Source organism: Ostrea edulis, chromosome 9, assembly GCF_947568905.1.
Source record: "Ostrea edulis chromosome 9, xbOstEdul1.1, whole genome shotgun sequence".
In the NCBI taxonomy this organism is placed as follows: domain Eukaryota; kingdom Metazoa; phylum Mollusca; class Bivalvia; order Ostreida; family Ostreidae; genus Ostrea; species Ostrea edulis.
In genome coordinates this window covers 22,698,452-22,719,952 of record NC_079172.1, presented here as the reverse complement: position 1 = coordinate 22,719,952, position 21,501 = coordinate 22,698,452, and the positions used below count along the sequence as shown (strand labels likewise).

Genomic DNA, 21,501 nt, shown 5'->3' with positions numbered 1-21,501 from the left:
TGAACTATTTAAGCTAGGGCTTTTATCTTTTGTATATACATTTTTAACAAAAAATTCTTTCATGTGATGCAACGGTGTTTGATCTTGTGACTTTGACCTGGAAATTTGACCTACTTTTGATAAAAATCTGACCTATTCAATATCTCAACTATTTAAGACAGAGCTTTCATATTTTGTATATAGATTTCTTATGGCAAGATCTTTTGTATCATGCATGTACCATGATCAATTACCTTGTAACCTTGGTCTTATCCAGAACAGCAAGATCTTGTCGATCATATTGGTGTTGAGGCATTTCTGTGTAATGTGAATTCATTTTCAGTAATGTTGTGATCCTTTGGGGCTCATGTAGGCTGGAGCCACAATATGGGTCAACATTTTTCATAGGAATAAAGACTGAAATCTTTTCAAAATCACAACAGCTGTACAATGGCAGGGCCAAGGTGACTCCGTTGAGCGATGTGGCTCTTTGGCCTCTTGTACTGTTTAAGACGCATGTATTTAAAATTTATCATAGGGTATATTTGCATTTATTTTTTCAGAAATTTTGCATGTCCATGTCTTGGAAGGTGAATAGGTGGAAAGTCAATAGATGCTTACTATATCAGATGCTTGCAGAGGATACTGGGGATAAAGTAGCAGAAAATTATGGAAAACAGGAAGTGGCAGCCAGGACTGACATCAATGCAATAAACAATGAGCTGAGGAGATGGTGATGGAACTATATAGGACACGTGCTGTAGAGGGGAGGTGACAATGACAGTGAGATGGCCTTAGGTTGAACACCACAAGGGAAGAGGGCATTTAAGAGACCGAAAACAACCTGGAGAGGAACAGTAGAAGCAGAAAGAAAGATTGCAGAATGAAGAAACTTGAATGAGATCAAGATGGTAGCAATAGAACAGAGTGGATTGGAGAGAGTCTGGTCCTATGTGTTTTGGCATGGAGAGAACTAAGTAATGTCTAGATTATTGGAGATAGGATGACCAGGAATATGAATGGATGTGCTGGAAACTGTACTAAGACCCTTATGTATTTGGATAGATTTACATACCATCATGATTTTGCTATGAAAAACTTGAAAAAAATTCTCAACTCATATTGTAGCTGACATTGTACATTTGTACTTATTAATATTTCAAATGAACATATTTTTAGACATACAATATCTAAACTTTGGAGTCCACGTACATCTCCACATTGGATAATAGGTTATGATATATGTGTGTGAAATCTTTTCCTATGGTATGCACATGTTAACACATTAGTTTAAATGATGATCTATATCTTATGACTATGGAAGAGAATGTGTTCAGAACAGAATATGTGTCTAGAAGAGTTGTTGCCCTTGAATGTAATTCATTATTTACATGGGGTTGAAAAATAATCCAGCACACAGTAGTACTAAATACATTATGTTAAAATACATTTATGAATGGTATAAGTGATACTGTTAATTACTGATTAATACACTTTGTGAAATCATATTATTGTTATGTTTAATAAATTTCAAGGCTGCACCTTTGTACATTTTACAATATAATATTCTGCACTTTGGTATCAAATTCTCTTAACCTAATTTAAGAGTTACATATTCATTAACAGCAAGATAATTATGATATGCTATGTAGTTTGTCAAAGGGCATTAGCTGTGAAAGTGATGGCAACTTTTTTATTCAAAATCTCTCAATAAGAATATATATTAATGCCTAATAATGATATTTATTTTGTACAAAAACATGAGAAACCTAATAAAACGACAATAGATTGTCACTTTTAGTGTATAGAAATACATAAGGATGAATTATTGTCTTGCAAGACAATAATCATTTACATGTAATTACCAAAATTCATGTGATATTCATACACATTCATGTGCCTGTTTTGGGGTTAAAAGGTGTTTGAAATAATTAAATACTGGTGTTATCACTGAAATATACATGTATGATATGGAGCAAATTTCATTTAATTAATTTTTTTTTTGTATCAAAATGACAGCTAATGCCCCTTTAAGAATAACTATTTTCAATGCACATCATAATAACCTTGTTAAGCTTGAAAGAATATTGGCTATAAGGAATCTTGATCATAAATATTTAAAATATTTTTAATTTTTCTCAAGGAGTTCCTTATAAACAAGCATAAAATCATGATTATAGTACATTGACTCTTGTGTGTTTCAATCTGTTAGACTTTCCCATTTTGCATTTCTTGGAAGTTGTGTTAAAAGAATTGGTGGTCTTGAAAAAGGTTGTAGTGAACAGCAAAGGTCAACTGCTATTCAACAGTCTGTATACCTAGTCACCAATGGCAAAGAAAGAGGTCATGTGGTTCTGCATTTCACAGGGCCAGTTAAGGGGCTAAAAGAATACAGTGTTAATGACAATTATTTCCATGAATAATGAGAGACATCTCCCATCTCTTGTTAAAGTGTTCTTCTTTAAAGATTTTGTGGGAGATGAGAAATACTTTATTTGATGCACAGACACCAAATTAAAAGTGGAGCTTGTTGATCCTAAGTGATATCCCTGCCATTATCTTCAATGCAGTTTTCCATGTGTCTTATAAAGGTTTGCAAACACTAGTGCTTGCATAATGCACAGACACGTGAAGTGGGTTGTGTACCTGTACAGATCTGTACACACCACCACCCCTCCACTGTCTACAAAATATATACCTGTAGAACCAGTAATATCACCAGAATATGTTATTTCCCCGACGATCACCTTCATAAGTCATTATGAAGTCAGTTCTACATTCTATGAGCTCTGGTGAGATATTGATACATACCGTACCACTGGATCTAAAAGAAATCCATTTTACCACCGTCCCATTCCAATTTAATATCCTTTACTCTCATGCGCTTTAAATCAGAGACGGGATACTTTTAAATTTGATAAAGTTGAATTTTCCATTATATTCACATGCATAGTAAATTATCATCCCTTGCGAATTATGATATACTGGCTGACCCCCCCCCCCCCCCCCTTACATTGCATGGTAGGATGAATCCGTCCCCTTCTTTACATGTATAGTGTTGAAGTTTGGAATAGAGAACATCTGTTATGGATTTTTTGGACCTTTTTTTATTTTCGTTTGATAGTGAAGAATTTTAGACGATCGCGATTTATCCTCTGCTACCCCCCCCCCCCCTTTCAGGAAAAACCATGCTATGTGTCTGTCTGATGCTCTTAAGATTCTTATGTGCAACAAAAATGGAAGTTCAGTAAAATTTCTGGCAACTTTCTTGCATATTGTATTGAAAAAAAAATAATTTGATTTATAGTCAATATTAGCCCTAAAATAATATATGTCTCTGATATAAAGCCTACCAAAAATACCGTAAAATACCTAGCCAAATTTGTCATGTAATTGGATGTGTAAGGTATTTTATATCTATTAGAAAATATTTTATTAAGATTAATTTTTCGAATTTGAATATGGCGTATTATACGCCAACAATTATTCCGGAAATATATTATCTATTGGTGATGTTTCACCCAAGTAAGTATAATCTCGCGAGAATACCGCTTGTTTTCATCTGCCCGTGTAGCACATTCGTTTGTATACCGGTATTTCAATTTCGTAGCCAGTATTTTCTCTCTCTATTTTTCACTTGTTATTTGAGAATCAAGCTGGACCGACTGCTTGTTTAAAATACTGATATCGTTAATTCTGTCTGTATTTAAATCTTTATATAGCAAAACACTAATTTATATACATGTACCTGTACATTTAATTGATTGTGTACCTGTACACCACCACCTAATTATGTTAAAGGTATCTGAATTTTAATCAATAATAAATAGCTATATATATTTAACAAAAACCTATATATGAATATAATGCATGCATATGTTCATGATATTTCCTGCCGCGAGGGGATGCTCCGCTTAGCGGTGACCTTGTTAATTGTGTACCTGTACATGTGATTCAATGTGTATCTGTACATGTAATTGTGTACCTGAACATGTAATTGTGTACATATAATTGATTGTGTACCTGTACATGTAATTGTGTACCTGTACATGTAATTAATTGTGTACCTGTACACATAATTGTGTACCTGTACATGTAATTGATTGTGTACCTGTACATGTAATTGTGTTCCTGTAAATGTAATTGTGTACCTATACATGTAATTGTGTACATGTAATTGTGTACCTATACATGTGATTGATTGGGTACCTGTAAATGTAATTGTGTTCCTGTAAATGTAATTATGTACATGTAATTGTGTACCTGTACATGTAATTAATTGTGTACCTGTACATTTAATTGATTGTGTACCTGTACATGTAATTGATTGTGTACCTGTACATTTAATTGATTGTGTACCTGTACATGTAATTGTGTACCTGTACATGTAATTGATTGGGTACCTGTAAATGTAATTGTGTTCCTGTAAATGTAATTATGTACATGTAATTGTGTACCTGTACATGTAATTAATTGTGTACCTGTACATGTAATTGATTGTGTACCTGTACATGTGATTGTGTACCTGTACATGTAATTGTGTACCTGTACATGTGATTAAATGTGTACCTGTACATGTAATTGTGTACCTGAACATGTAATTGTGTACATGTAATTGATTTTGTACCTGAACATGTAATTGTGTACTTGTATATGTAATTAATTGTGTATCTGTACATGTAATTGTGTACCTGTATATGTAATTGTGTACCTGTATATGTAATTAATTGTGTATCTGTACATGTAATTGTGTACCTGTATATGTAATTGTGTACCTGTATATGTAATTAATTGTGTATCTGTACATGTAATTGTGTACCTGTACATCTGATTGATTGTGTACCTGTACATGTGATTGTGTACCTGTACATGTGATTGTGTACATGTACCTGTAATTGATTGTGTACCTTTACATGTAATTAATTGTGTACCTGTACATGTGATTGATTGTGTATCTGTACATGTGATTGTGTACCTGTACATGTAATTGTGTACCTGTACATGTGATTGTGTACCTGTACATGTAATTGTGTACCTATACATGTAATTGTGTACCTGTACATGTAATTGTGTACCTGTACATCTGATTGATTGTGTACCTGTACATGTAATTGATTGTGTACCTGTACATGTAATTGATTGTGTACCTGTACATGTAATTGATTGTGTACCTGTACATTGTAGTATATTGTGTTTTATAGGTTATCTAAATCACGCAGAAGTGTTTTCTTGATGGATAAACTTGTTGCAGGGATTGTTGGTGCAGCCATTTTTGCAGTCCCAATATGGCTGATCAGTAAATGTCAACTCGAAAGCAAAAGTAACAAAAAGTAAGTAAGAAAAAAAACTTATCTCATCCAAAGATCAATAACTCTTACGACGAAGTGGAGCGCTACTTAAGGTCAAAAAAAGTTTTCTGACAAAACATTTCAAATTTTGAAAAGGCAGGCTGGTATTGTTTTTTTATGGCATGTCAAACGTACCAATATTTGATCTTTTCCATTTGTATTGTATAATTTTCCATTTGTATTCTATATTTTCCATTTGCATTGTATAATTTTTCATTTGCATTGTATAATTTCCAATTGTATTGCAGATGAATGAGTATGAATTCAATAATTATTTGATAAAAAGGATACGTACAATTTTATCAAAACCTTCTGAAAGTTTTACATAAATATTTAAAATACAAGAGTTACCTCATTTGCAGTTATAAACAAATATAAATTGAAGAAAAAATTCCATGTGGTACCTTTTCAACGGATGCAGCGGACTTGAGAAACTATTGATTATTTCTTTTTTGGCCTATTTCTTTTGACGGAGTAGAGTGGTACCTCGGTAAATCTTACGATGGAGTGTAGCAGTAAATCTTACGACCGAGTAGAGCGGCAAATCTTACGACAGAGTATAGCGGTAAATCTTACGATAGGGTATAACGGTAAAGACAGAGTATAGCGGTAACTCTTACGACGGAGTAGAGCTCTATATAATCGTATGACAGAGTAAATCTTACGACAGAGTAGAGGGGTAAATCTTGCGACGGAGTAGAGAGGTAAATCTTACAACGGAGTAGAGGGGTAAATCTTATGACGGAGTAGAGCGGTAAATCTTATGACAGAGTAGATGATAGATCAGTAATTCTTACGACGGGGTAGAGCGGTAATTCTTACGATGGAGTAGAGCGGTAAATCTTACGACGGAATAGAGCGGTAAATCTTACGACGGAGTAGATCAGTAAATCTTACGACTGAGAAGATGTTTTCTAGGTTAATGTTTAGGGATCTTTAGAGGCTTGCAGTCTTTACTTGCCCTTGATCTGTATGTGGATTTTGATTGGTATTTGCATAAAAAATGAATAAATTTCAAAACTAACTTGTCAACTAGTTTACAGTCAGACAACGTTACGTTAGGGTTAAGGTTTAGTGATACTGTTCCGTCGGTTTGTGTTACTTCTTAAGGGCTGATAGTCCAGTAGAATTCGAGAGAATTTCTTAGAAATGCAAACTAATTGCAACAAAGGTGTTCTTTTCAGTTTTTGATAGTTTGATAAGTCCCTAAACACATGTAAAAAGTTTAGAGAAATATATTGAGGAGGACACTGTTAACTTGAGGCGAAAAAACGATTCATTTTATGAAAAGTCGCCAGAAATTGGTAATTCCAATTACAATTTCTCTATTGAGACTTTTTGATTTCTCTCATATCTAGATCTTTAACAGATGAAAGGTGAAGATAACGAACAGCGATCAATCTCATAACTCCTATAAGCAATACATAAATAGATAGTTAGACAAACACGGACCCCTGGACATCAGGTACCTAGGGGGAGTAAGCATCCCCTGTCGACCGGTCACAACCGCCGTAAGCCCTATATCGTAATCAGGTAAACGGAGTTATCTGTAGTCAAAATTAGTGTGTCAGGAACGGCCTAACAATCGGTATAAAACTTGACCCAATGATAGGTTGTATTGGCAAACTAGATTGTTATAACGACCATAGAATTTGCGAATTTGCGAAATGCTGACTTTAAACGGGACTGTTGAAACCCCTGCACCATCAACTTGTTTGTCAGTAGGCTGTCTCGATTTAAAAAGTGATCATACGCAAAACAAGCTCTTGCGTATCGAATCAGTTGAGAGATATTAAACCATTTGCAGGTGGTAATGGAATATTGCTACATAAATATGGGAAGTTGACGATGGAGAAGCTGAAATTATCCCGTTTATCATAAAGTTGAGTTGTTAGTTTGCCATTAATATCTATATAGAATAAAATACTCAAGTATGAAGCAGAAGTTGACGACTCTGTGGTGTCTTTTATGTCGATTTCGCAGGGATATATCGAAACATATAAATGGAAATTAGCATTATTAAAAGATAAAACGTCATCGATATATATAAATGACACATTGAAGGCCACAGCAAGAGATATTTTTGGAAATTACTGTACTGAAATAAATAAGCAATTTGTTAACATCATCACCTTAGAAACTGGAAACCATCCCATTACAAGAGCCGTCAAATCTGCCCATTTGAGAAGAATATTCTATAATTGCTTTCATAAGAATATAATTTACTCTTTGAAACAAAACCTAGATGCAACAGTACTTCTGTAATTATCCGCAAAAATACATTTGTCAAACAGGCAACTCCCTCGGAACATTTCGCTGATATCAGAGCTACTAACGGACGCGAACCTGTGTCCCAGCACTTTACACCAATAATTAACACAAAACGACACAATCTGCTTGGATGGACTTCCCCAGGATTAAAACCAGAACAGTAACAATTCAAGAAATTTATGGACTATTCGATTAATCATGTTCCTATTTTATTTTTGTCATATAAAAATCGTGGACAATAAAAGCAATTCCATGCATCTTGTATAAAATGACATTGTCAAGCAAATCCACAATTTGTAAAAACCTTCCACACTGGCAATGTCAGTCGTACTTATACTTCAATAAACAAATTTCATGTACATGTATGATTGTACTGATGACGACCAACCCACGTTAAAAAAACCGGTCAACCAATAAATTCACTTGTCTATTTTCATAATGTGTTGGTGATCTTTTTATTTCTTTAAGTTTATAACTTAGATCAAGACGTTACTAGTATTCACTCGTGAGAAAATTATTCAATGCTAATGTTAAAGTGTTGGTTTCCAGTTTTGACTTTGTTATGATTTCAAACTAATCAAAAATAACAATTCCAGATTTAAAATGAATGATGGAGAAATAGAATTACTAAACTGAAATAAAAGCAATTTATAATTACCTTTAACATACATCAAGTGAAAGTAAAACAAATGGGAATAATTAACCGAAATCCGTGGAGAAACTTTTTACAGTAAAACACTCTTGCTGTTGACGAACCATGTTGATTCGTTAGAAACATAATTCGTTATATCTAAAACTTCAAAATAATGGTAATGTAGTAGTGTACATTGTTCTTACTGTTTTTAAAACAATACCCCCTCCCCATTGTGGCTGTTGTTGGTCTTGGCAACTAGGCAATGAGTACAAGTTTTACATTAAAATTTTACAATGAAAATTACACCTGTGTATTGACACTAAATTGGTATAGGCCAAATACTTATCATTGACTAATGTTATATTATAAAATCAAGCAACAAATTTAGCAGATTTTCTCATTCCGGTTGACGGCAATAAAACAATTTGCAATCACACCCAAACATCAATCATTAAAATTTCAATTTTTAAGTAAACAAAAACCCATATAACTCTGATGCTTGTGAGCGGCAATCAAAGTCTAACATATATATATGTGACGAATTGTCACTAGATAATTCAATACATACAGTATTGTCCAATCAAATCATTCAATTTTCATTCACAGGAACCGGACGCGCATTCTTCCACATGGCGGAAATGGTTACAATATTAAAGCCACCGCCACCAAGTGGGGGAAGCAATTAGTTCCTGGAGCCAAGACCTTGCCACAAAATACCCGTCCAAATTCTAGTATAACTTTGGATATTGATTGATATTGATTGATATAAATTGTTTAACGCCCCTCTAGACAATATTTCATTCGTATGGAGACGTCACCAATGCCAGTGAAGGGATGCAAAATTTAGACCTATGCTCGGTGCTTATGACCATTGAGTAGAGAGGGATCTTTATCATGCCACACCTGTTGGGACACGGGTCCTCGGCTTTTTTTATGACACGGGTCCTCGGCTTTTACGGTCTCATCCGAAGAACCGCCTAATTTAGTCGCCTCTTACGACAAACAAGGGGTACTAAAGACCTATACTAACCCGGATCCCCTAGGGGATGCTCACTCCTCCTAGGCACCTGATCCCACTTCTAGTGTGTACAGGGGTCCGTTTTTGCCCAACTATCTATTTTGTATTGCTTATAGGAGTTATGAGATTGATCACTGTTCGTTATCTTCACCTTTCTAACCTGCACTGATATTGTTGAAAAAAGAAACATGTCATTGCCTATATTTGATTTATGGACCCTATCCGCCTCAAAAAGCTCCACATTTACGTGTTTGATATCCAAATACATGTACTTGATACAACATCCCCCATTCCTGACTATATAATCGTATATCGTCACTGATCTTTTGATTCTTTTTGCAGAATTATTCATTTTTTCTATGTTATCTGATGAATATCCGTTCTTTCTAGGCAATATTTGTGACCATACTAGCTTTATATTGGGTAAACGTTTCCAAATTTTGTCAATTGTAACTTTCATATCTTGTATAAGCTGTTTGACTGGTGTGTACCCAACATTATTACCACCACAATATACGAGGGGTGTTTGATATGTAATGTGTATTGTACCACAGCGCGATAACGCTTTGCACGATTTCGTGGATGATGATACTCTTGAAAAGCTCTATTAAATACCTTTCCAACGATATAAACACGAGCCTTCAGCTCCACATAGTTTTAAACTTATAATCATTTCAATAGAGCCAGTCGTTGACCACTGTTGTAAAAATGGTTGGGAAACGGGTTGAGAATATTGAAGATGTTAGAGCTTATATAAAAGTTTGCACGAAACTCGGTCATTCGAAAATGCAGATTTTTACTGAATTGGGGGAAGTTTATGGGTGTGATTAGTTATCTTTTGAGACAGTTCGTAGGTGGAGAAAGAAATTTCTGACTAGCACAGAGTCCGTCAAAGATGCAGCAAAATCTGGCCGACTTGTGACTGTAACAGGCAAGGCAAATGTCTCAAAAGTCAGGGAAATAAAGTGATAGCAGATACACGATTTGTGATATTGCCAATGCTGTTGGTATATCGATATTGCGGTTGCATTTCACTTTGAAGCGTATTTTGAAAGTACGAAAAATTTCTGCCAGATGGATACCGCATATAATAAACTATATGACTAAAATCGGGTTCGAGTACAAACCGCTAAGCAATTGCTCAAAATGTTTCCCAAATTCAATCAAAGACAATTTGCAAAAATTGTTACTGGTGACGAAACATGGGTTTACTATGTCGAACCAGAAGAAAAATTGGAAACAAAATATAGCTAATTGAACACGGTAGAAGGTCTGTACTTGCCAAAAGAGAACAATAAGCACAAAGGGTCTTTTTTGCATATTCTTCTCATGTGATGGTATAGCCGTACACATTCCGGTGTCGAAGGGCAAAAGTGTTACTGGTCGTTATTACTGAGATGTTATACCAAAAAAGTTCAAGAAATGTTATCATAAACGACGCGCTGTGTCAGGATTTAGACATGATCGTCTACTTCATGATAATGCTCCATCACATATATCTGAGCTTGTGAAGCAATTTTTGAAGTCGGAGAAGGTTACCGTCTTGCGACACCCATCTTACTCTCCAGATCTAGCCCCATCCGACTTTTTCCTTTTTCCAAAACTTAAAAAGTTCTTATCTGGTCGTTGTTACAAGTACCAACAAGCCTTTGGCTCAGCCATCAGTCAGTGCCTCAGAGGTCTACCTAAATCAGCGTACCATGACGCATTTCAGAAATGGATTCAGGGATTGAAATTATGCATTTCAAACCTTGGAGAATACTTTGAAGGGATGTAATGTTCATTTCACTATTTGAGTAGAATGCTTTTGAAATATCGTACAATACAAATTACATATCAAACAGCCCTCGTAGAATAATGTAATCAGGAGGATGAGCAACTTTCAACAATGTTTTGATCTTGTGGAACATTTCACACCAGCCCATATCCCCTTTTTTCTTGCAACCAAATAGACACATTTAATCTACTCATTAGTCCAAAGTTAACTCCATCTGGTCTGGTTCTAGATGCTAAAGAATGCTCTTTTGACTATTGATAAACGCACTACCCAGTTGCAGAACTATAGTTCTCTGAAAAAATATTGGGACAGATCAGAGAGCTACAGATCCACCCCTCATAAAAACATTCGATTTACGGCGCACAAAAAGATGCGTACGGTTGAGGTCTTACATCGCTATATCCTTGCGTCGCCGTCTCATAAATTTCATATTGAAAAATTCCTAACATAATTTTCTGCTATACTTGTGTCCAAACATACCTTGAAATACTCTTTAAAGCGCCATACAACCCGAAAACTCGCAGCTTTTTACGATTTCGTTCGTTTACGTAGCCATCTTAGGTAGCAATTCAATTCGAATCCCGGTTCATTTCCATACTTCCACAATGAATTAGTATCCCCACAAATAAATTTATTTAAATATTTTGGATAATAAATCATCTCAGTTCGGTTAAATAATGATCATTCAAATATGTAAACTCACGGTTATGCGGCTTTCATTGATCTGGCGCGGTCCCCATCCCTGCCACACGAGGGTAAGGGATCAAACGTGGCTTTTGTAGCATTTTCATTAATCAAGAGCTTATTCTAGCTTTAGATAAACTACATTTTTAATATTTATTAATTGTTAGTGTTTATAATATGTGAAGAATGAATACATAACTTTTAACGAATATTATGAATAGATACCAATAGCAACAGCGTTCGAATTGACCGGCTACCTAACATGGCTACCTCAACAAACAAAATGATAAAAAATGCTAGTTTTCGGGTCGTATGGGGCTTTGATGAATATTTCAAGGTAAGTTTGGACACGTGTATTGTAGAAAAATATGTTAGATATTTTTTTATATTAAATTTATGAGACGGCAATACAAGAATACAACGATATTAAAAATATAATGTTAGGATAATTGTGTAACAATGATTCCAAATTGTACATCTTTATAGTGGTCCTAAGCTTCCATATATTAGAAAATTCCACTTTGACTTTTAAATTGAGACCCCCCTCCCCTCTTCCTCTTGTGTTTTGGTACTGACCCCTTTAAAATCTGTAATTTCCCTGTCCAATTGCTAAGCCCTTCCCCTTGTGTGCTGATGTTTTTGATTTGACAAATGTTGCTAGGATGTTGACCCACACTTGATACATACATGTAAATATGCATAGGGTGATCTGAAGCATGAACCTTGGTTGTTGTAATTGTAGCATTTTTTACTCTGACTCTGGTAAGATGGAGCAGCAGACAGAGTTTTAACAGAAAGTAAAACAAACAACCATAATTCTTAATCAACCTCACCCCATGGTTTTGTAGGGTTCTTTGCCATTTTTAATCTGAATTGTTGGTCATACTCTTTAAATCCAAGATTTTCTGAGATAGATCAAGTTAACCTAACATCATTCATGAATTTAAAAATTTCTGAAGTTTTTGTCGGATGTCTAAATAAATACTACAAAAAATTATAAATGCATCCGTCCACTGTTCAATGTTGTTGAGTTTTTAAAAAGAATTTTTCTCGGATGTTTGTAATTCCCTATTCACCATTAGAACTGTTTGTTTTTGTGGCTCATTAGAATTTATGTACAGTTTTGTCAATTCTACATACTGACCACTTACTATTTCTTCAAAATTTCTTGTGTAACATTAAGTCCAACAATATTATTGTAACTATTGACCATATTTGGTATATCCATGGCATTTATACCTCGAAAAGATTCTCTGAAATTCTCCATGTGAAATGAAAGGTGAAGATAACGAACAGTGATCAATCTCATAACTCCTATAAGCAATACAATATAGATAAATGGGCAAACACGGACCCCTGGACACACCAAACGTGGGATCAGGTGCCTAGGAGGAGTAAGCATTCCCTGTCGACCGGTCACACCCACCGTGAGCCCTATATCCCGATGGTTCATCCCTGGGTGATGCATCTAATTCTCCCTCAAATCCATTATTTGTTCATGTCTCCATTGTCGTCTGCTATTGAACTTCAACTGGTCCTTCCAAATTTTTATTTGTTCCTCCATTTCTAATCACTTCAGTTCCATTCATATTTGCTCCTTTTGATCTTTCTTTTGGCATGTTTTTTCTCTACAATTTAACTTATTTACCGTAGCCGCCTTCTGAATCTTAAAAAAAAAATTGTCTAACCTTTTTTTCGAAATTGCCTAGTCATAAAAGGAAATGATATTGTATTTGCTAACTTATTTCCGGTAGAATTCCGGAATAGTGTTTCCGAAAAATCCTCAGAAATAAGATATATTTAAGTCTGGCTAAAATAAGATGGATTTATAATTAAGTCTTTAAATTTTAGTAAGTTTATAGTGTTTTCAAACTACAGTGAATACAAATAATTTTGCTGTGATCGTGAAATCATTATAAGTGTGTTCACTGTAATGATGTTTTACTGTACTCCAAGTGTGTATAAAGTCAGTAACTATCTGTAGATGCCACTAATGTTGATTTCAAGGTCCCGATTTCAATGCCCTTGCACACAAATCTTTGATCATATATCCTGCATTATCCATAATGATGACCATTAATCTAATAATAATTCGTGTTTTATTCGATTGAAATACGAAATATGGGAAAAAAATACCAAACATTCTCTTTTGGCTTAATTTTTTAGGTTTACGCCAAGGAATGAAGTTGGTTCCAATCACAATGAATGGAGGGAGCCAGTATTTGAAATTGGTTTAGGAGACGCAAATATCAGCAAATATTTCAAAGAAAACAATCTACACATAAGTGAATCTGATTGGCAGGAAAGCCGCCAAATTATGGATAAAGTAGTAAAAATCATAGCACGTGAAATGAAGGCTGCAGCTGCCATCCAATTCCCAGGACTTGTTTTAGACGAAACGTTCATCAAACAAGGTAGTTCTAGGGAGGGATTAAAGGTTTGTGATCCACTAGAGTTTGATTTTATTTTACCATTTCGCATTGAGGGCGTACGGATGGTGGAAACAAAGGCCTTCAACTGTTACGGAAATTCTCTTCCTGGCCTTTTCAAACAAAGAGTAGTTAGCCATTACAATCTTTCATCATGGATGATAAAATACGGTTTGCTTGAAGACTCCAATGGCGACACATATATTAACACCAGCAACTTTCACACGAGAGTGTTCACATCTCTTTTGGATAAGTCAGAAGCAGAAATTAATCGACAATTACGAAGACTGACGGCGCATTCCTCAGACAGATGTAGAGTTGTTCGAAGAGTAAATCCTCCTACTTTGAAAATTGTTATCAGAAATAACATTGAATTAGAAGGAGTAGGTTATTATGTAGCTCGGTTACAGGGTAGCTATGGTAAAACGGTTTCTGTCAAAAGTATACATGTTTCAGATGTTGAAGCTGATTTGGTACCTGGACTGTGCTTATCATCAGACACGGTACCAGATCCGTACGCAGTTCATGATTTTCATCAATGTCACATAGCAAAGTCTACAATCTCTGCAGATGAACAGATGTCATGTAAAAGGTATGGGGTCATGAAATGGGTCAATAAAGTGAACCCAAATATCCCAGAAAGCGAAAGAAAATTTCTCTGGCGAAATTCAACCTGTGGATATGAAAAACACATCCTTGATGTAGCTCGCAGAAACCGAAGTCAGAGGTATGTGATGACGGCATGTAGATTACTGAAAGGAGCATTGCGTGAATTTCAACCGAATTCGACCAATCAGCTAGGGAGTGTTGTAAATTCCTACCATCTCAAAAATATCTGCTTTTACTGCATCTTATTTTTGACAATACCCAGCAAAGAAAACACTCTTTCTGGTGTGAAAGAGGCTTTGGGGTACTTTGTGAAGTATCTTGAACTTAGTATTCAAGAAGGGTACCTACCGCATTTCTTCTACGGAAATCCATACATTGACATCATGTTCCCTGGGAGCCCATTTGAGAAAGAAGTTGAGACATACAACCTTTTTGCATCCAAGGATCCAAAAACTATGCGCCAGACATTGTACAGCCTGCCACGGTTCTTACAACCACTGAGTGGACTTTATATGAAGGAATGGATGCTAGATTCCGACAAGATTAGACTATACAAGGACCTATTATTAATACATGAGTCATGTGTATAACTGTGGTAGATGACGTCATCAATTTTCATGGTTTAGAAATTCACTTTAATTGCTTTTTTGTGAAAATACATTAATGTTTGGAAATGTTTGGACGTGCATTCTATATTCATACCTAGAAATTATGTAATAAAAATCAACAGATAATGCTGGAAGTTGTTTTGAAGTCTTATGATGCGCAGATGGAAAGGACATAATTATGAACACACTTCTCATTAATTCGCCTATAGTTTAGAATGAGGAGACTATTTTTTAAAACAAAATGAACTCTGACGAAACTCTTTTACAAAGCTAATCTATCTTTCTTGGATTTCTTTCCGAAATTTCGTGTAATTGTCAAAGATGCATCATTGGAACTCACGGGTTTTCTCTCCGTTACCCAGCGGTATAACGGAAAGAAAACCCATGGGTTCCGACGATGTTATATTAGGTAGTTGAGCAAACACAGACCCCTGGACACACCAGAGGTGGGATCAGGTGCCTATGAAGAGAAAGCATCCCCTGTCGACCAGTCAAACCCGTCGTAAGCCCTACATCCGTCGTGAGCCCTATATCTTGATTAGGTAAACGAAGTAATCCGTAGTCAAATTCAGTGTGCCAAGATCGGCCTAACAGTCTCTTTGAAATACGTCAGACGGCATTTGACCTAACGAGAGGTTGTATTGGCCAACTAGATCATTATAACGACTAAAGAATTTGCGAAATGGTGATTTCAAACGGGACTGTTGAAATCCCTATAACATGAACTTGTCAATAGCCTGTCTCGATTTAAAAACTGATCATACACAGAACAAGCTTTTGCGTGTCGAATGAGTTCAGAGACATAAACACCATATGTAGGTGAAACGGCAAACTGGCTACTCAACTGTATGATAAACGGGAGGATTTCAGCTTCTCCATTATCAACTTCCCATATTTATGTAGCAATATTCCATTATCACCTGCATATGGTGTTGTTATCTCTCAACTGATTCGATACGCAATAGCTTGTTCTACGTATAGTCAGTTTTTAAATCGAGGCAAGCTACTGACAAACAGTACAGGGGTTTCAACAGTCTCGACTGCAGCCAGTATTTCAAAATTCTATGGTCGTTATAACGATCTAGTTCGTCAATACAACCTATCATTGGGTCAAATGCTGTCTGACGTGTTTCATACCGATTGTTTGACCACTGAGTTTGATTGTGGATAACTCCGTTTACCTGATCAGGATATAGGGCTCATGGCGGGTGTGACCGTTCGACAGGGGATGCTTACTCTTCCTGGGCATCTGATCTCATCTCTGCTGTGTCCACGGGTCCGTGTTTGTCCAACTATCTATTTTGTATTGCTTATAAGAGTTATGAGATTGATCACTGTTCATTATCTTCACCTTTCATTTAACCATCGAGCTTGTATCTCTGCTGGTGGACAGTCTGTCCCCGAGGATACTTGTCGCTTGATATATGTTCCTTCATGAATATACACAAAGACGAAACAATACTGGCTGACACGTCGTCCATTATAAAAAAGTGTCACTATGTGGAGTCTTTAAAAGACACAGGCTCCTACAGATCGGTTGGTGTTCCTCGGATTATCCTTCGAGATATCAAAAATTTGTCTTGTGTACAATCGTCAAATTGTCAGCTTTGGTACAGAAACCAAAATTCTTATACCCAAATTAAAGACTGTTATGTTCCTTTAAGAGATATCTTTGATAATTCATTTTCAGATCCCATGTGCTCGATCTCAAAATGTTCTGCAAAAACATGCAAAACTTGTGATATATTGATCACTAGAAATTAATTTATTAATTTCACTGGACTTAGTTTCTGTACCAAGACTTTTGATAATTTGACTTGTAAATCTTCTAACGTTGTGTAAGCCATTGGGTGTAACCTGTGTGGCTTAATTCATGTGGGAGAAACCAAAGGTTCACTTAATAAATGAGTATCGGGGCACATATTTCAAATAGATAATGGTGGTAACCAACTTCTGTACAAGCACTTTCATGCACCGGACCACTCCATCTTGTCCATGAGGGTAAGGGTTTTGGACAATAAATATCATCTCACAAACAATCCAACATTAAGCACCCCTCTTCGTGGACAACGAGAAGATCACTGGATCAGGACCCCAGACACTGCATTTCCATATGGATGCAATGATAATGTACATGATGTGGGAAATTTGACTAGTCCACAAGGAAATAACGTGATTTTGATGGGACTCTTTCCCAATACTCAAAGACAGAATCGCAGTCATATACATCGTTCCTATAAAAGACCAAATATAATTGATGTCACATTTGATTCGCATCTGGTGCATCAAAATTGGTACCGTATAAGTTTTTACATTATGGCACCTGAGTCGAGGCCTCTGCTGGTGGGCTGTTAGTCCCCGGGGGTCTCTACAGCCCAGTTGCTAAGTACTTCGTTACTAGGTTGAAAATACGGATGCATATTTAATTGCTGTTATAAAATTTAGAAATTCATTTCAAAATTAAGGATTATCTCCCTCACGCATAGCTCTTATCCTTAAACGAATTTGACTCCACTTTTTTGGCACACTGCTTTCCCCTATAATAGATCTAAAAATTCAATGTTATTTCGGATTTCAAACATTTCGGTTGAGCATCACTGATGAGACATTATTTGTCGAAATGCGCATCTGGTGCATCAAAATTGGTACCGTATAAGTTTTTACATTATATTTGTACAAAATTTTACTCTGTTCCATTGAGAGTTTTAGATACGTATTTTGAAGAAGCTACAGCTAGTCTATACTTGGATTTTTCAACACCTGAACACAGACTGAACTCTTTGATTATGGGTGTTGCCTATCACAGGCGTTTTAAACCAGCACAGGCCATGGATGATATACCTTCCAAATCATGCCGCCAATTCCTTAAGCTCAAATTTACAAACAAAGGAATAGATGCTGTCGACATAAGCAACATTCTTCGTCTTAAAAGGGTTCAGTCGTGTATTCCAATTTATTACAAGTTCAAGTCTACACCCTGCATTTCCTACAGCTATACTTCTACTATTGCATCCAAACTTTTTAATTATAAACAAACTTTGCAGTGCCTAGATATAGACCATCTTATACCTAATCCACCAACGTGTTCTTGTTCTTCATCTTCTTTCAACTATAGTCCAGCTGGACATGTCATTACTGGTGATGTTGATATAGTTGAAAATGAGGACCTCAAATCACTTTTTCTTAAAAGGTCCTAAATACAGAGAACCTCGGTCTTTTAATTGACAGAACTTCATCTCTATTATGAATTCTGTCGAAGATTATGCCAGACAATGGGCTTAAATATGAAAAAGAAGAACTTGATACATTGTCAGAATGGGTTAAAAGCATAAGAGGAATATTAAAATCCCCCATTAGACACATTAAAACAAAAGTATGTACCATCTATCCTTCTGTGTTTAGTAAACTAGAAGTGATAAAAGAATTAGATAGGTTACATGATTAATATGCTTTGGTTCCAGCTGACAAAGCTAGTAACAACATTGTCTTTGTTTGCAAGGCTCATAATTACAACTGTATTTTAAACGAACTTAGCATTAATTTAACTTTTGGTAATCGTACTTATACTCAAACTGCTCTTTCAAAAGATGAAAGTCTTCCAAACCATGCTTCAGTTTTAGACACATTCAATATCCTAGTCAATGGGTCGGATGAATATGAGTTACCATACCGATACTGGATTCTTAAACTACATAAAAACCCTTACAAAGATACATTGCTGGATCCAGTAAGTGCTCTACCAAGCCCCTATCTTTGCTCTTCACGAAAATATTAACAGCTGTGAAGGAGAAACTTTAAACTTACTGTGCGACTACATATGCCAGAAGTGGCGTTAATCAAATGTGGATTCTAAAAAATTCTAAAGAGCTTTTAGTAAACTTGAAATCGCAAAACGTTTCCCAAATCAATAACATCAAAACCTATGACTTTTCAACACTATACACGACCATTCCTCACGATAAATTAAAGACTAGACTTTTTGACATAATAGACAATTGCTTCTTCAACAAAAATGTAAAAAGGAAATATTCATATATAGTGATCAGTCATCCAAAAACTTGCTTTGTTAAACACCACTCTGATTCCACACACAAGTACTCTGAAGTTGAAATAAAAAATATGCTAGAGTTCCTTATTGACAATATCTTCATGCTCGTTGGTGATCAGGTCTTCCAACAGTCTGTTGAAATTCCCATGGGCACGAATTGTGCCTCTTTGCTAGTTGATGTGTTTCTATATTCATATGAAGCAGAATTTATTCAAAAACTCCCCTGTGAGAAGAAAAAATCTCTTGCTGTGGCCTTCAATTCGACAATATACATTTATTGCATGATAGTGAGGGAGATATGAAGATTTGTTCACCCAAGAAAAATCATTTTCCCCGAGGGCAAAATATGATAGGGAGATATGATGTTTGAGAGGGAAATATGAAGTTTTGTCATCCCTGGCACGTGACTGTCTAAACTCATCAGATTATGCGTTATATAGAATTCTCATACTGAGGTATAATAATTATATATATCGACGACGTTTTGTTTATTAACAATAAGAACTTTCATTCATATGTAGATTCGATATATCCCTGTGAGCTCGAAATAAAAGACACTACAAAGTCGTCCACGTTTGCTTCATACTTAGATATTTTATTGAACGTAGACATAAACGGCAAACTGACTACTCAACTGTTTGACAAACGGGATGATTTCAGCTTCTCCATTGTCAACTTCCCATATTTATGTAGCAATATTACATTATCACATGCATATGGTGTTTATATCTCTCAACCGATTCGATACGCAAGAGCTTGTTCTACGTATAGTCAGTTTTTAAATCGAGGCAAGCTACTGACAAACAAGTTGATGGTACAGGGGTTTCAACAGTCTCGATTGAAGTCAGCATTTCGAAAATTCTATGGCCGTTATAACGCAGATCTGGTTTGTCAATACAACCTATCATTGGGTCAAATGCTGTTTGATGTGTTTCATACCGATTGTTAGGCCGTTCTTGGCACAGTGATTTTGACTGCAGATAACTGTTTACCTGATCAGAATATTGGGCTCACGGCGGGTGGGACCGGTCGACAGGGGATGCTTACTCATCCTAGGCACCTGGTGTGTCCTGGAGTCCGTGTTTGCCCAACTATCTACTTTGTATTGCTTATAGGAGTTATGAGTTTGATCACTGTTCGTTACCTTCACCTTTCATTATTGCTACATAGGTATGCCTAATCTTATGCCCATTTATTTATTAATTTTAAAAAAACAATATTGTTTCCCGCTCTTTAAATTATATATATATTATTTGAGCGGAGAGGAACGAGGTCAGATTGATTTTAAGCAATTCCACTGCTCATGCCTATAAATTTTTAATTCCTATTTATTACTTTGATAAATTTATGTCGATTTAAGTTTAATTCATTAATATCATCAATACAAGTTTTGAAATGATTTGATGATCAATAAAATACTATTAACAAATCGTAATAATTTCCAGAAATCTCGACGATTTGGCCAAGATTGGGTCACGTGTCGCCTCTTAAACTTCACATTTATTCTACTTTGAAGTATAACATCTTCTGAAAAAAAGTTTCGTGATAGGATTTGGAAGGACAACCTTTATTAAGATGGTATATTAAATCCACCACTTATTCCCACTTGACTTAGCTAAAATTCCGAATATTTCAAAATGGATAGGCCGCATACTGGTTTACCATTCTCCGTTTTACAAAGTGATCGATTTCAAAGTTCTTAGATATAAGCTCAAGAGGAAAACAGTGCATTGGTATGAGTTTATTGTCGGATTGTTCATTAACAATGCATAATTGGAAACTGCTCGCGTGGATATAAGATAATTATAGGGGAAATTGAAGCATAAACTAGACATTGGATTTAGGAAGCCTTAATGGGATAAAAGTAGACAACGCACGTATCAAACTAATTAAACATTGGAGACATGATTCTTTAAACACACACACACACACACACACACGGAAATGCTTTAAAAGATCTGTACATAATGATTGACAAACACAAATCAGACTCAAATGCAGAAAAACGATTGGTGTAGATTTTTTTTTAATCAAAGCAACTGATGATCCAAGATTTTTCATAAGGTAGATATACTAACGCTGAGACATTTTTTTTT

General features: G+C 35.6%; 1 protein-coding gene across 2 annotated transcripts; it reads left to right on the top strand.

Annotated features, from left to right (window-relative positions):
* The first annotated feature begins 5,107 nt into the window (after nt 1-5,107).
* LOC125659950 (uncharacterized) lies at nt 5,108-15,483 on the top strand. Of its 2 annotated transcripts, XM_056148862.1 has the most exons (3): nt 5,108-5,309; nt 8,839-8,963; nt 13,878-15,483. In XM_056148862.1, the coding sequence occupies exons 1-3, from the start codon at nt 5,212-5,214 to the stop codon at nt 13,946-13,948; spliced, it is 294 nt and encodes a 97-aa protein (XP_056004837.1). In that variant the 5' UTR covers nt 5,108-5,211; the 3' UTR covers nt 13,949-15,483. The 2 variants fall into 2 exon arrangements, with proteins under 2 accessions (XP_056004837.1, XP_056004836.1); XM_056148861.1 differs by lacking the exon at nt 8,839-8,963 and having other exon boundaries at nt 5,117-5,309.
* The last annotated feature ends 6,018 nt before the right edge of the window (nt 15,484-21,501 follow it).